Source organism: Psittacula echo (genome assembly GCF_963264785.1).
Source record: "Psittacula echo genome assembly, chromosome: 7".
Classification (NCBI taxonomy): Eukaryota; Metazoa; Chordata; class Aves; order Psittaciformes; family Psittacidae; genus Psittacula; species Psittacula echo.
The window spans coordinates 37,473,782-37,487,520 of record NC_137740.1 but is presented as its reverse complement, the minus strand read 5'-3'; the positions used below and the strand labels follow the sequence as shown (position 1 = coordinate 37,487,520).

General features: G+C 42.5%; 1 protein-coding gene across 1 annotated transcript; it reads right to left on the bottom strand.

The window, feature by feature from the left end:
- Positions 1 to 1,973: 1,973 nt before the first annotated feature.
- On the bottom strand, positions 1,974 to 9,690 carry SPTSSB (serine palmitoyltransferase small subunit B; the record flags this gene model as incomplete). Its single annotated transcript, XM_080623687.1, is given in 2 exon segments — positions 1,974 to 2,246; positions 9,649 to 9,690. Coding segments are annotated over 2 exon segments (315 nt in total).
- Positions 9,691 to 13,739: the final 4,049 nt, after the last annotated feature.

Genomic DNA, 13,739 nt, shown 5'->3' with positions numbered 1-13,739 from the left:
CTTTCATAGAAATTTTCACAGGTACTTGACATTTTTCATCTCCTCCAATGCTCTTTTATTACTGTAAGTGTGATTACAGCTTTGTACCTCATATTTGCAGGTTAACAACTGTGATTACACTGATAGGACAGCTAAATCTTTGGCTCCCATTTGGGCCTAAATCACTCAGTTGTTTTGCCACCAGCACACACAGGTATTTGGTGTTTTAATCTGAAGCACATCAGTTGCTGTCTGCAAGAGAATTCAGGCACATTCATGATCTGCTTATATTGGCAATATGAACAGATGGCTCAGGTGTGAGCTAGAACCTGAACACAGGAAGCAAGTATTTATGATGAATGTGGTCTCTTGCAAGCAGGAGACCTGTGCATCTCCAAGAATTGCCTTCAGGACCTTTATTTTTTTTCCTTCCCCACCACCAGAGAGAGGACAAGTCTTGGACTGGAGCACTAATGAGAATGAACATGGCAGTCCACATGTGGATCATTTAAGGGGCTCAGAAACCTTGCCCTAAAACATTGGCAACAAAATAGTCTGTCTGCCATGGTGTCAGCCTGGCCCACACACATCCACAGAAGTACCAAAGGGTATTTATGAACAAATAGAAAATACAGGAGGAACTGAGACTTGCATGGAAACGTTGTTTCTGAAGAATAAAATTTTATTTTTTTCTGAAAAAACTGCATACACATGTTCAGATCTGTTCAACCTTCAAAACATGTCTTAGTTTTCCAACAAACTGTGTTCTTTGAAGCGTGCAGGACCCCACTGCAGCTTGATAAAGAAGTTAAGAGGGTTGTTTTAATCCTGTAACTGTGCAAACATCATTTGAAAGCTATTTACATTTTTCACCTCTCACTTCTAATAACAGTAGCATCAGCTGTTAGATACATGCACTGTATAGCTATAACTTGTGATTTGGCATTCACATTTGATGTAAGTGCAGGGTGAAAACCAAATAAACCTTCCATTGTTCAAGAAACTCCCCACAGGCAATTACATGAAATCTGATTTCTTCTTTATAAATGAGAACTCTTTAATCACTCAGACTTCCCTGCAGTCATTAAAAATATTACTTCCACTCTGTTTTCTGGATTGTCTTCCTCTGTCATAAACATGAGCCTTGCTTGCCTTGGTGAATGGGAGCAGAAAGAAAAGATGTCTCAGTTTTTTATCAAAGGCAGGAGTTCACTGAATCAGAGCCAGTTCTGTTTCTTTCTGTCGATTTCAGTAAACTGCAAGATTACCTATAGTATGTTTATTTTACTATCTTACAGAATCCTAGAATGGTTTGGGTTGGAAGGGACCTTAAAGATCATACAGTTCCAACCCCCCTGCCACGGGCAGGGATACCTTCCACTCACTAGACCAGGTTGCTCAAAGCCTCATCCAATGCAGCAACTCAGATGCAAAAAGATTGGATTCAAGTTCATACTCCTATTACTTTCTCTCTTCTGATTTCTTCTCCCATCCGTTAGAAACAGAAGTCAATAACCAGCCAGATATTAGTACTGAAATCATGCTGTATTATACTGATCTCCTTGTATTCTCAAACCTGGGTCAACGAAGATGTGGGATGTTTTGCCGCTACACTCTGTTGGCAGAACTTCTTTGTGTGTAATGAGCATAGCACCGCTCCTCACAGCCATCATAAACAGTCTTTGCTGTTTCATACATGCCAGTGTGATCAAATCAGGGTGCTGAAAGTGAGAGCTGGTTGAATATTAAGTAAACATGGCATTCCAGGTAATGTGTTTAATTATCACATAGCAAAAGCTGGCCTGTGTTTCTTTTAATGCAGACTGTGCAGCCAGTAGTGCAGTATTCTGATTTTCAGCTATATTAATTAAGCAAGCCATGTTTTATAAGAGAAAATATTTTCATCACTACAAAACTGCTTCAGAATACACAAAATTGAAGAAGACACTGCATTTCACAAATTGCAAGAGCTGCTAATCACTACTCAGGCAAGTTCAGTTCACAATAGAAACTGTGCTTTCAGGCTGGCCTCCGAATAGCTGGGAGAAGAACTCAAAAGCCAAGCGAATGTGGATAGGCACGAAGACATAAGCTGTGTACAACACCATAGCAAAAACAGTCACGGTGATGGTGTGAAACATGGACCGCTCCCAGGGCTCCAGCACATAGCTGCAGGTTATCAACAGGTACTGGTAGTACAGCCAGTAGATGTAGTCCTTCACATGCTTAATATCCATCTTCAGCTTCCAGTGATTTTGGGAAGATGACCTGTAATAATAAAGAAGTCTGGATTACAGCTGCAGTGGAAAGTAAGACCTGCAACTAAAAAATGATGCAGTAACCATCATTTCAGGTTTATAACACATGTAATTATTACATAAATTTCAAACAGAAATAATGCATTGCTGCCATCACCAACCAGCCTTTATTTCCCTGGACCAGTCTTTAGGTCTAACAGCTGCTGCTTGCAATTACTGAACCTGTATTATTTGAGCACTCTCAATTCCTACGTTCTGATTATGAGCGTGTTGTGCTATTTATTTTGCAACAGGAATTAAAACCACATTAGCTGACAAAGGCACAGGATTTCACATGGAATTCAGGGAGATATGCTTTTAAAAGAAACTGCTTTGGGCCAGCATCATTAATGTGAATGGCAGACTCATATGCTCTGGAATAAAGATGAAATTAAAAGAACTGCTCTGTAAAAACTTTGCTTCTGATGGTTTTTATTATTCTGCAGTGTTTGGGAATAAGACAAACTATGACAGGGAGGAGAAAAAGTAACCTCAAATAACGTTAGTTGGTTTACTTTTTAGCTCATTACAAAGAAATAAGATACTTTACATATTAAATGAGTGTTTAATAGAATTTACAATTCTAGGAAAGACTTTTCTTTCAGGTAGTACCTTTATGCATTAATTATTCCTGTCTCCACACAGAAAGGAGGATGGCTGAGCAAGTATTAACTAGGAAATGGGTTTTGACTTCCACTGCTTTTTATTAAAATTGCTTTTCAGTATTTTAAATAATCTTTAAATTCAGGCTAAAAACATCTACTTAGAGAAAATACAGACAGAATGATAAGCAACTGTATGAGGCTTCACAGGGGGACCCCTTTTTTTTGGGGGTTGAGTTCAAGGACACGCATTCTGGCCAGATCAGCTCATAGGAAAAGGGAATACAGCAGATTTAGTCCTGCTGGAAAACCTTCTGATGTATCATTTTGTTCTACACTTCTGTTACCTAAAATGCCAGGAGCAGAGATGCTGGGACATGTCATGTCCCTCCAGTCTTGCATTCATCATGAGTTTTGAGTAACAGAAATTTTCTGTCCCTCAAAGCAACAAATGCTACAACTTGAAAACTTGCAGCATGTGTTTAAAATAATGATAGTACACTGATATAGGCCAAGTATATTAGAATATTCAGTAGTTTACCTCCTCTGGAGGCTGTACAGTATATTCTTGTGGTATGTGGATATTTACTGAAGGGAAAACAAATAACCAGTTAAAAGCATCCCTGTTTTGTCTTGTCATAGCTTTACTTTGGTTACTGATGTGTAAAGTTTTTGTCTGATGGATGCACTGTTAAGTGCGCTCACCTTGACAGGTTGTATTTCTCCATGTTTCTTCCTTTAGGTCACTGGTACTTCCAGTTCAACATTCCCACATAGCATGGCAAATGGAGCATCCTGCCAGCCTAGCTTACACCTTGCCATCTGGGGATGCTGCAAGGCAGATTTTTTTTTGCCCTTTCTTTTTTTGGGAAGGCAACAATTGCAAGCTCATCAGAGAGTCTAACTGAACTGACTCTCCAAGTGCTCGTCCAATGCTGTTGATAAGGGAACCAACTGTTTTTGTCCCTTCTTTCATTCATGTGCTGACTCCTTTTCCCAGTGGTTCTCCTTTCATCTCTCAGCTTCCTGTCCAGACCTCCTCGCATCTGTTCCTCAGGTACTCTTCAACTCTGAACACCTCTATGAACATAACTTCTTTTCTGGCAACAACTGCAGTGAAACTGCAGTGCATTAAGAAACCAGGGAGAGACTTTTTAACAGGGCCTGTTGCAGTAGGACAAGAGGTAATGATTTTAAACTAAAAGAAAGGAGAGTCAGGCTGGACATCAGGAAAAAAATTTTTACAAGAGTGGTAAAATACTGGAACAGGTTGCTCAGAGAGGTGATAGATGTCCCATTCCTGGAGACATTCAAGGCCAGGCTGTATGTGGTTCTGGGCAACCTGATCTAGTTGATGATGTCCCTGCTCTTTGCAGAGGGTTTGGACTAGATAACCCCAACCCAAACTATTTTATGAAAAGGAGAGAGGGTTGTTTTTGTTAGTGGATTTTTACGTAGAAAAATTTCTGTACTTGCCTGATCACCCACCTAGCCTTTACTTTCCAGCAGCCCCTCTTCTTCTGTCTCCTCCAACCATCAGTACCTTCCCTGGTGCATCTTTTTTTCCCTCCTTCTCCCAAAGCAGTGCATTTCCTTCAGTTCAATCTTCACCATATCTCCTGGACTACATGTCCTGCACAGGGAGGTTGCCAAGAGTACTTTCTGGGGGAAGATTGCTTCTATTTTACATCTCACAGTGACTTTCTTTGCTGTGAACAGCTTTACTTTGAAGGCTGGGGAGAAGAGTCACCACTGTTTTCTATCCTATTATGAATGGAAGATGACACCTTTCAGATAATTTATTTTAAGGAAGAACTCAAGAGAGGCCTTAAAACCTTGTAAATATTGCAAAGCCTTTAATAAAAATGGCACAGCTGGCAAACTGTGACTCACTGGGAGCCAAGTGTCTCCATTTATACATTCTGCAAAAAGAGCAACATTTTTCAATAAAGAGGTTAAGCCCTTTCCTATATAATTGAAAAGAAAACAATAAGGGTCCTCTCATACTATCTAGGATTATGGTATTTATACTGGGGTTATACCTGTGCTAGTTAAACTCACGCTTTTCTTGAGTAAATACGTTTTAAGTTACATGGAGAAACTGTGAGACTGGAGTGCTTGCTGTGGCTGTTTAAGGCTATGAGAAGGTTATAAGAGGGGTGCTGCAGTGGTTTTGGGGGAAAAGATCCCAGGGTAATTGAGCTTTCTGCCCACAGCAGCACATATACTTGTATATCTCAGTACAGAGCTGGTATAAAGAACAGCAAAACACAAGAAAAAGATTCCCCAGGCTGATTTTTCTGATATTAGACCAGTCTATGAGGCTGCAGACTTACCACTATCACTTACTAGATATTGCTGTCTTGGATGGATGCATGAATGAAGCATGAAGTTGGCGAAACCAGGACAGAAGTAATTAAAATAAGGAGCAGACCTTTTGATTTATACAAAAGACCTTGTTACACTTTCTCCAGCCTGGGGATTGCATTTCCAGTCAGCTCAGTGACCAAGTCGTAGCAGCCAACCAAAGAACCATGCCTCTTTCGTTCTTCCACCTTACAACACATAGTTTAACCCCATTTCCAGGTATTTAGACACACCTGCAATGCGACTCCCTGGACTACTGGCAAGAACGCAAGCCATCTTAATGCAGAGGCTGCGTGGTCTCCAAATGAATGATAGAGGTTGAGATAAGTAAAAGACAAACAGTCAAATTACAGTCTTTGTCCTCACCACTAACAATTTCCACTGCATTTAATCTACCCAGAGACTTTCTCCGTTAGCAGGACAGTCTTGGAAATGCAGCAAACATGAGGGATGTCTCAGGATAATGCAATTCTAGATGCATAATTTATAAAAGGAAAACATAGAAGGGAAAGGAAAGAAAGCCATCTTAAGCCAGCTGCTCAGAGAAAGAGATACACGAATCCATTGTTACTGTGACAGACACCTTTTCTGAAGGTACTCCACTTGCATTAAGTTAGGGCCAGTTTTAAGCATAAGCAATAGCCCAGAGCTCCCCACCTCAGAAGGTCTCAGGCAGCCTTGCCACCCAGACCGATCACCTTGTAGCAATAATCAAAGGGAATGGCAGATCACTAGGCAAACAGAAACTTTCAAGGCTAAAAGAAAGAAATAAATCTGTATTTTAAACATGACTTGTCCTAGAGAGGCTTCCATTTTAATTTTTAAGCACTACTGGTTTTATTACATTAATGCTGCAATCAGCTGGCACTGTGAGTTGAGAGGGTCCTGCCTTATTAGCTCATCAGTTCCCAAAATTCCAGAACGGGAGAAAATTTGCTGTTATGCAATTTTAACTGAGCACTCATTTATCTACAAATTAGAACTTAAACATTTGGTTGTGTTGTGTAAACGCCTTTCTGTTTAGAGGCCATGGGACTGTTACAACCAGCTATGAATAAAATGAATAGAATTTAGTTTCTAAAGCCATTAAGCAACATTCAGATAATTTTCAGCAATTTCACCTCCAAGCAAAAAAAGCAAGAAGATAAACCTGTAAAGCAGCTTTTATTAAGTGGCAACCTGATTTTCTTGCTTGTTGACACATGTCTCTGATTAAAGCAGCTGAAAAGATAAATCACCATCACAAGAAATTCCAGGTTTCATTTAAGAGCATGACTAATCTTACATATTTCTTTTTAATAACATTAGTTACAAGTGTTAGACTAGTGTTTAGAGTTGTGACCCAAAGTGTTAGGTACTGTACTATATAATTTCTGATTTGAACAACAGCGGTTTGGGGGACTTTGCTCACACTAGCAGTCTGCAGTTCTGACTGGTGGCTGGCCAGTGCCTGGCAAAAGGCACCTGCTGGGAAATTCCTGTGGAAAGAGACATTCTTGCAGGGCAACTGGAATAGACTGGTTTCCAAAGAATGCTTGAAAACTACCTTGCACCCTCAGCAGCAGCATTTGCTTGACTTACGTATACAGAGAAAAACGTTTTCCAAGATGTATTCAGGTCTAGATAAGTTTATCTAGAGTGGGGAAAAACAAACACTGGAATTGGAGATAGCTCCATGATCATTAAACAGGTGATCTCTGAGACTTTGAATGTAAAGTAGAGCCAAAAGTTGTAAACAAGGTAGAAAGGAAAAACAAGCAAACAATCCATCCCAGAAATATTTAATTGGCCATCTGCTGATTGCTGTGATAGCATGGAAGCAAGATTTGGTGGGTTTTGCAGAATCCTAAGGGGTTACACTCATCCTGGAGCTTAAGTAAAATCCTGCCACAAGCACCTGAGGCTTGTATTTGGTCTCACATGCAGGATACCTACAACATGCAGTCTCCAAATGGCAGGTGTGACAAGCAAAACACAATCACTACTTTAAAGCTGTCTGACATGTAAATAATTTCAGCTATTGGGAGTGGGCAGTCATCCCCTTTGGGTATTAAAATAAATATATAATTTCTACAAGTTATTTATCTGTAACTGTTCTTCCTTATTTGTAATATTATTGTTACTACACTCAAAGCACCAGTCTTATCCCTCTTAATGCTACCATAACATTGGGATGAACCCATTGATTTTACATCGACAGACATTTCTGTGAGTGCAAATAGAACAAAGGTATTCACATTCCCAGTCCATAATGCATTTGCTTTAATATGTTTTATTCAGTGAGCACCAAGCATAGAATCATAGAATCGTTAGGGTTGGAAAGGACCTTAAGATCATCTAGTTCCTACCCCCCTGCCATGGGCAGGGACACCCCACACTAAACCATGTCACCCAAGGCCTCATCCAACCTGGCCTTGAACACTGCCAAGGATGGAGCATTCACAACCTCCCTGGGCAACCCATTCCAGTGCCTCACCACCCTCTCAATAAAGAATTTCTTCCTTATATCCAATCTAAACTTCCCCTGTTTAAGTTTGAACCTGTTACCCCTTGTCCTGTCACTACAGTCCCTGATGAATAGCCCCTCCCCAGCATCCTTGTAGGCTCCCTTCAGATGGTGCATAAGGAATGAAATACATGTCTTGTGGACCAGTAATTGGGAAGAACTTTAGATGAGGCAGATGTTAGAATTGTGCTGAATATCCAAACACCAGCATTTTCCAAGGACACGGTCTCAGTCTGTTCCTCTGTTGCATCTGCGCTGCTCAGATTCCCCATACACACCATGGCCCATGGCCGCATAGTGTCATCTCAGTTTAGAAAGCTGCCTGTTACCCACTGACAAGCAGAACCCTCAGGTTACTGTAGTACTCAAACATGGATGTTTAAGTGTGCCCTAGAGCTTGTTTTCACAGGGAGGTAATGTCAGATAGTATGACTAAGAACAGCAGCAATAACCCCAGCATGGCTCCCACTATGGACAAGTTTGCGCCATTAAAATCTATACGTAAAGACACTTAATAACGTCCCACCTTTAACTCTGGAGTAAAAACACACAGCAGCAGTGATGCCTACTCTGGTTTCTCTTCCTCAGCATTCATCTTCCTGAATCAGCACCTAATCACATGCTTGGCCATACACTACTGCCAGCTGTTGTGCTACAGAATTGTAAACTCTTCTTACATGTGTGTTTTTGCTGCCATTCATGCAACACCACAATGAAGTTCAGACCTTGTAAAAGTTGATTGCTGTACATGACTCAGACATTTTGGATGTGGGTGAATGTGGCTCAGCTGCACCAATGGGTTGTGGGTTTGTTTTTTGTTTTTTTTTTTTTTTTTTTTTTTTTCCCCCCTAGATTTTCCAGGAGTGAAAACTCTATGGCAGAAAAAAGCTGCTTTACCTTGCTTGGAGAATGAGCTCTACCATCTTCCTCATCTATAAACACTAACTCTCCTTCCTGCTGACCATAGCAGTAGCACACAGGTGATTTTTGTTTCTTTTAGATAGAAAATGTTACATAACACATACAAACCCCTGAAGTCTAGCAAACACCTTTCACTGCTGACAAAAATACTTCCTTTTACCTTTGGTAGCATAAAATAAGGCAGCAAAACACTCATCAAGTGGCACTACAGGAGAGGCAATGCCACACCTGCACAAGATCTGACCCAGACTTCCTTGTCTCCAACTCGGAACACAGACCTAATGTGCATGTTATGTGTGTGCTCCTTCAACAGCTTGTTAACAATGCTGTGGTCCCAAGCATTGGTTTGGTGCTATAGTTTAGCTGCATCTGTAACTGGACCAAGTGAATTCTTTTTAGGCTATCTCTCCACCTGCATTGCACCATACCCCAGGTGATTTCTGAAATACTGTTTGCTCCTTTAGTAGAGTTACGTACACAGATTGAGCATATGATGGCCTACAAAGTGGGGAGTAATATTAAATGTAATATTAAATGATATATGAACTGTTTATCCTCAAGAAAAGAGAGGATGCAGCACCTATAGGGATCTCATTTGGAGAGAGGCTCCCAACCATTCAAGCAACAGCACAACAGTCGAAACCAGTTAATATTTAGACTGATTTAATGCCTTAATTACTCCCTGAAAATGGTAAGCAAAAGACAACTCAGGAAAAAAAACAAAAAAACAACAAAACACAAACAAAAACCCAAACCCCAACTCCGCTAACTTTGAAGCCTGGCTGATTTGTTGGTGCACTCCTCTTTACTTGGGCACAGAGGAAGATGCAGCTTCTCTTTAACAAAAACATTCTTGGAGAAGCTCTGTCCCATTTTCTTCCAAGGCCAAATTAAGTTTCAAAGAATTTTCTGTTCTTCCCTCCTTTGAAGTTTCCTCAGTCATTTTCTTACATAACTAGCTGCTTCTTACAATTTATGTACAAGCTCCTTCCTTTCCAGCTTTCTCTGGGCTGTGCATGTTCTGGGATCTGTGTCCTTCTCCTGTGACAGGACTTCTGTGTTAGAGCAGAACTGACCTCTGGGAATAAGCTCTTCCGGAGAGGGCCAGTAAATTGTCAAGTTGATGTCTCAGGGTGAGCTTTCCCTAAGTTTTCATTGTAAGCCCAGTTTATTAACATGGTTTTGTACAAAGTAAGTTCCCAAATGAGACCTCAGATTTGTGACCAGGGACCAACATCAGGTTTAAATTGCAAGTACTGAAAAATTGAGAGTTCTCAAACTCTTCCGGGAGATATCCTATAGGTGTTTTGGCTTTGCTTTTGGTGACAAGCCTCAGTTCCTGTGAAGCTTTTCCTAGGCTAGATCCTTCAAGGGTATTTAAGAGATTTTAAAGTTCAGAAGGTTGTGTAAACACATCGCTCTATAAACAAAATAGCTAAGATGTTTGGGCTCTACAGAAGTACTTACTTTCAAATGTAGTTTTTTTTTATTCAGACTTCTTTGGTTTGCTCTGAGTCATTTCTGAAGCAGCTGAAAATAATAGCCGGTCTTGGGTTATATGTAATACGAGAAGGTGAATACTGTCATAGTTATGACAAGCATTAGTGGAAAACAGGTACCAAACTCTTGTGCAAGTGCCTCTACCTTGAGATCTAATGAATCAGTGTTGCACCATGACAGTTACTGATCTAAAATGGGGAAAAGAAAAATGAAGTGAGATATCTGCAACAGATAAATAGTAAAAAGGGAGATTCACATTTTCACAATAACTTCCTTCACAGACCCCTTCATCCCTACGAGCAAACAGTTTTGAACACAACTATTAATATAGCAGAATACTCCTCAAACATGGGAGGAGCAAAGCCACCCCTTAGTTTTTCGAGGAGAGAACACAAGAAATATACCTGTCAGGTAGTGGGACAAGAAAAGGCTCTTCAAGTTTGCAACACTACCAATTTCTCCTGAAAAGCAGTAGGGGCGGGGTGATGTTATGTTTAACTAAAGCAGACGATATGGGTGAGGAGAAAGGAGGAAGTCTTCAGAGCAACGTGCTGACATTTCATTTCAGGTGCTTTGCACACAGAAGGCTACAGGAGCTATGGAAGCAAGCACTAGCTGCACGAGGCAGGGCATGTTCCCCTCCATGAGGCTCATCTGTCAGACCAAACACATGGGCTCCTCTTCTCCTGGGGCACTGGGCTGGTGAATTCTTATTTGGCTCCATACCAGGAGCATGGCCAGGCTTCAGGTACACAACTAAAAAGCTCACTAAAAACTAGATTGGCAGAGCCTAGTGCAAAGCAACGGATGCTTTCCCCTACGAGACACCAGAAGCACCTGCGCCTTGGTCCTGTACACTTCACATCCTGGATGCTTTTTGGATGCAGGGGTGGAGTAAGTGTTCCTATGGCCCTGAGCAGCTCCCCAGGCACCCTTTCACTCACCATATTGCACATTACTGCTGGAACAACAAACGTGCTTTATGCAGAGCTTCCATGTATATTTTGCTGAAACTGCATCATATAGAAGTCACTCCAAGGACTCATAGGATTTCCATTAAGCCGTAGTTATTTGTGCCATATTCATGATGTTCATGAGCAAAAGATAAAAGAGCATCCCAATTCCTAAAGCATTTTAAAATACACAGTCCAAAAAATACCGTACATGCTGATTAAGTGGAGTAGCAGCATTTGTTACAGGGATTCTCCTTTACACTATCCCAACTGCACTTATACAACAAGGGAGGTACTCTTGCACTTACTTCACACTTAAGGATTACTGGAAGCAACCATCAACTCTAAGAAAACCACTGCAAACATGAGTATTGCCATCACACTAGTATGAGTAGCAACTTCACCTTCCCTGCTCCACCACCACTCCTCACTTATTTCAGCCTTTTTATTTCTGAGTGTACAGCTCGCTTTCAGTGAGCTCCTGCTAAGGCAAACCACCTTCCTGACCGCTGTATTGCCAACACCACTGGGACTGCAGCTGTACAGCAACAAGTCCAGAGAGACCTTGCTGAAGGCTGTAGGTCCTTCTGTACCACCACCAGCTACCTTGAGGAAAGCACACAGAGTGAATCCTGAAGGGTTTCCTGCTGCCACTCTTGCCCTAAGGCCTTTCCTCCACTGCTCCTTACCGAGTTGCTCCTCCTGAATGGCCGATTACAGCGTAGGTTACACGGCTCCACTCGGCCAAGGTCACCGGCCCCTTGGTTTGGGGAAGCCCTGGGAAGAACAGAGCCTCCGCCGCGATGCCCTCGGGGTGGGGGTGGGGGCGCGAAGCATGGGCTGACCTCCGACAACGGACAAACCAAAACCCCACTCTGCAAGACACCACTCCACGCATCACCGCCCCTCCGCGCTTAAATACCCACCGCGCTGCTCCGCCCCGCTCCGCGCTCCGCCGGCCGCGGCCGCACCGGGGGCCGATCCCTGCCGCCGCGTTCCGCTCCGCCCCACCCCGCTGCCGCAGCAGCTGCGTGTAGCCAGGATGGGGAAAGCGTTTACCGGGGCTTTACCAGGCTGGCGGCTGCTGGGCTGTGCTGTGCTGTGCTGTGTCTCCTTGCCGTCTTGCGGCTATCGGCGGCATCATCCTAACGATGCACTTGCGTAATGCGCTTCTGTCCCCGCTGTGGGGACCCGGACACCAGCTACACTAGCTGCACCAGCCCTCCCCGAGATACCACCTCGTATTCATTGCCCGTGCTTTCTATCGTACGCATTCTTAGTAATATATAAGCTTGTAACACCCTTTATAACAGTAGCTGCATAAAGGGGTGTGGGCAGGTGCCTGGGAGCTTCCCAGGTCAAACGGGCTGCGTGGGAGAGACCTGAGCATTGCAGTGTGCTACGGCACGGCTGTGAGCATATGCACTGGTATGGGCCTCTAAGAAGGGTGATAATATATCAGATGAGGTGTTCTCGGAAAAGAGATAGGGATGGACAAGTACTTACAAGACTTTATCTGGAATCCTGTGATGACTACTGAAAACCTACATGACTACTACTGCTAACCACAAGGCTTTGGTTTCCTTAGTTTATTCTGTCCCTTGTATATAAAAGCATGATTTATTGTCCTGCTCACTGCCAAAGAGCTACTTAAAACTGAATATATTTATAAGTAAGAAATAAAACTAACAGAAATGCTTTGTTCACTGTATTCCCCTTGGGCTGCAGGATACCAGGATTTCATTCATGAAGAGGAACAATTGCAGATCCTGATCTTGACAGGCTGATCTTATTTCTTAGCCTTAAAAACAGTTACTCAATGACACTAAGTGATAAACAAATGGCATTAAGTAAGGTTAGGTTTTATCTTGTGTTCTTTTGTTTAGGATGATGTTTTTTGCAGGTGGCCTATGGCTTCAGCCTTGGGGCCAGTGGAGTAGTGCTGCTTGATATGAGGGATTCCTGGATTGCTCTTGATGACTTTTCCAAAATGAGTTTTGCTAGTGTAGTGTCTGTACCCGAAACCTCACACTGGTACTTTAACAAAATTAAGAGCTCGTGGAGAATGACCTAATTCCTTGCTGGGTACATGGGCATGAGCAAGCATCTCATTTAAATGGACACATCAAATGAATTAAAGAGTGTGCTGGCTCTGATCACAGCATGACAGGTTCAGTGAAATATCTGTGCTTTTCACTGGAGCAGGGGGGCTCCAGGCATTGCCATGAGGGCTCATGCATGCTGTTTGGATGTGCTGCCAGCCTATGTCTGGATTTCAGCAGTGCCGGGAACCACTAGTTGTCCTGCTCTGCCCTGGGCTGTTGAAGGAGCAGTGAAGCAGCTGCTTTACAAAGCCTTTCTGTAAAAAACTGCCTAAGCCAGACACACCTGGGCATTGGGACTTAGATGTTGAGCAGGAGCTACAGAGAAACTCACGTTGCCTTTCTGGGCAAAAATCCTTAACTTCAGTTTTCTGCACTTGAAAATGAGGATGTTGTGAATGTGGTCCAGGTGTGGGCAGGACCAGGGCTGTTGCTGGTGCCAGGTCCCTGCCTTGATCAGCAGCAGGCAGCTCCCACAGCTGAAGGTTGGCTAAAGTCACTTGCTTGAGTGT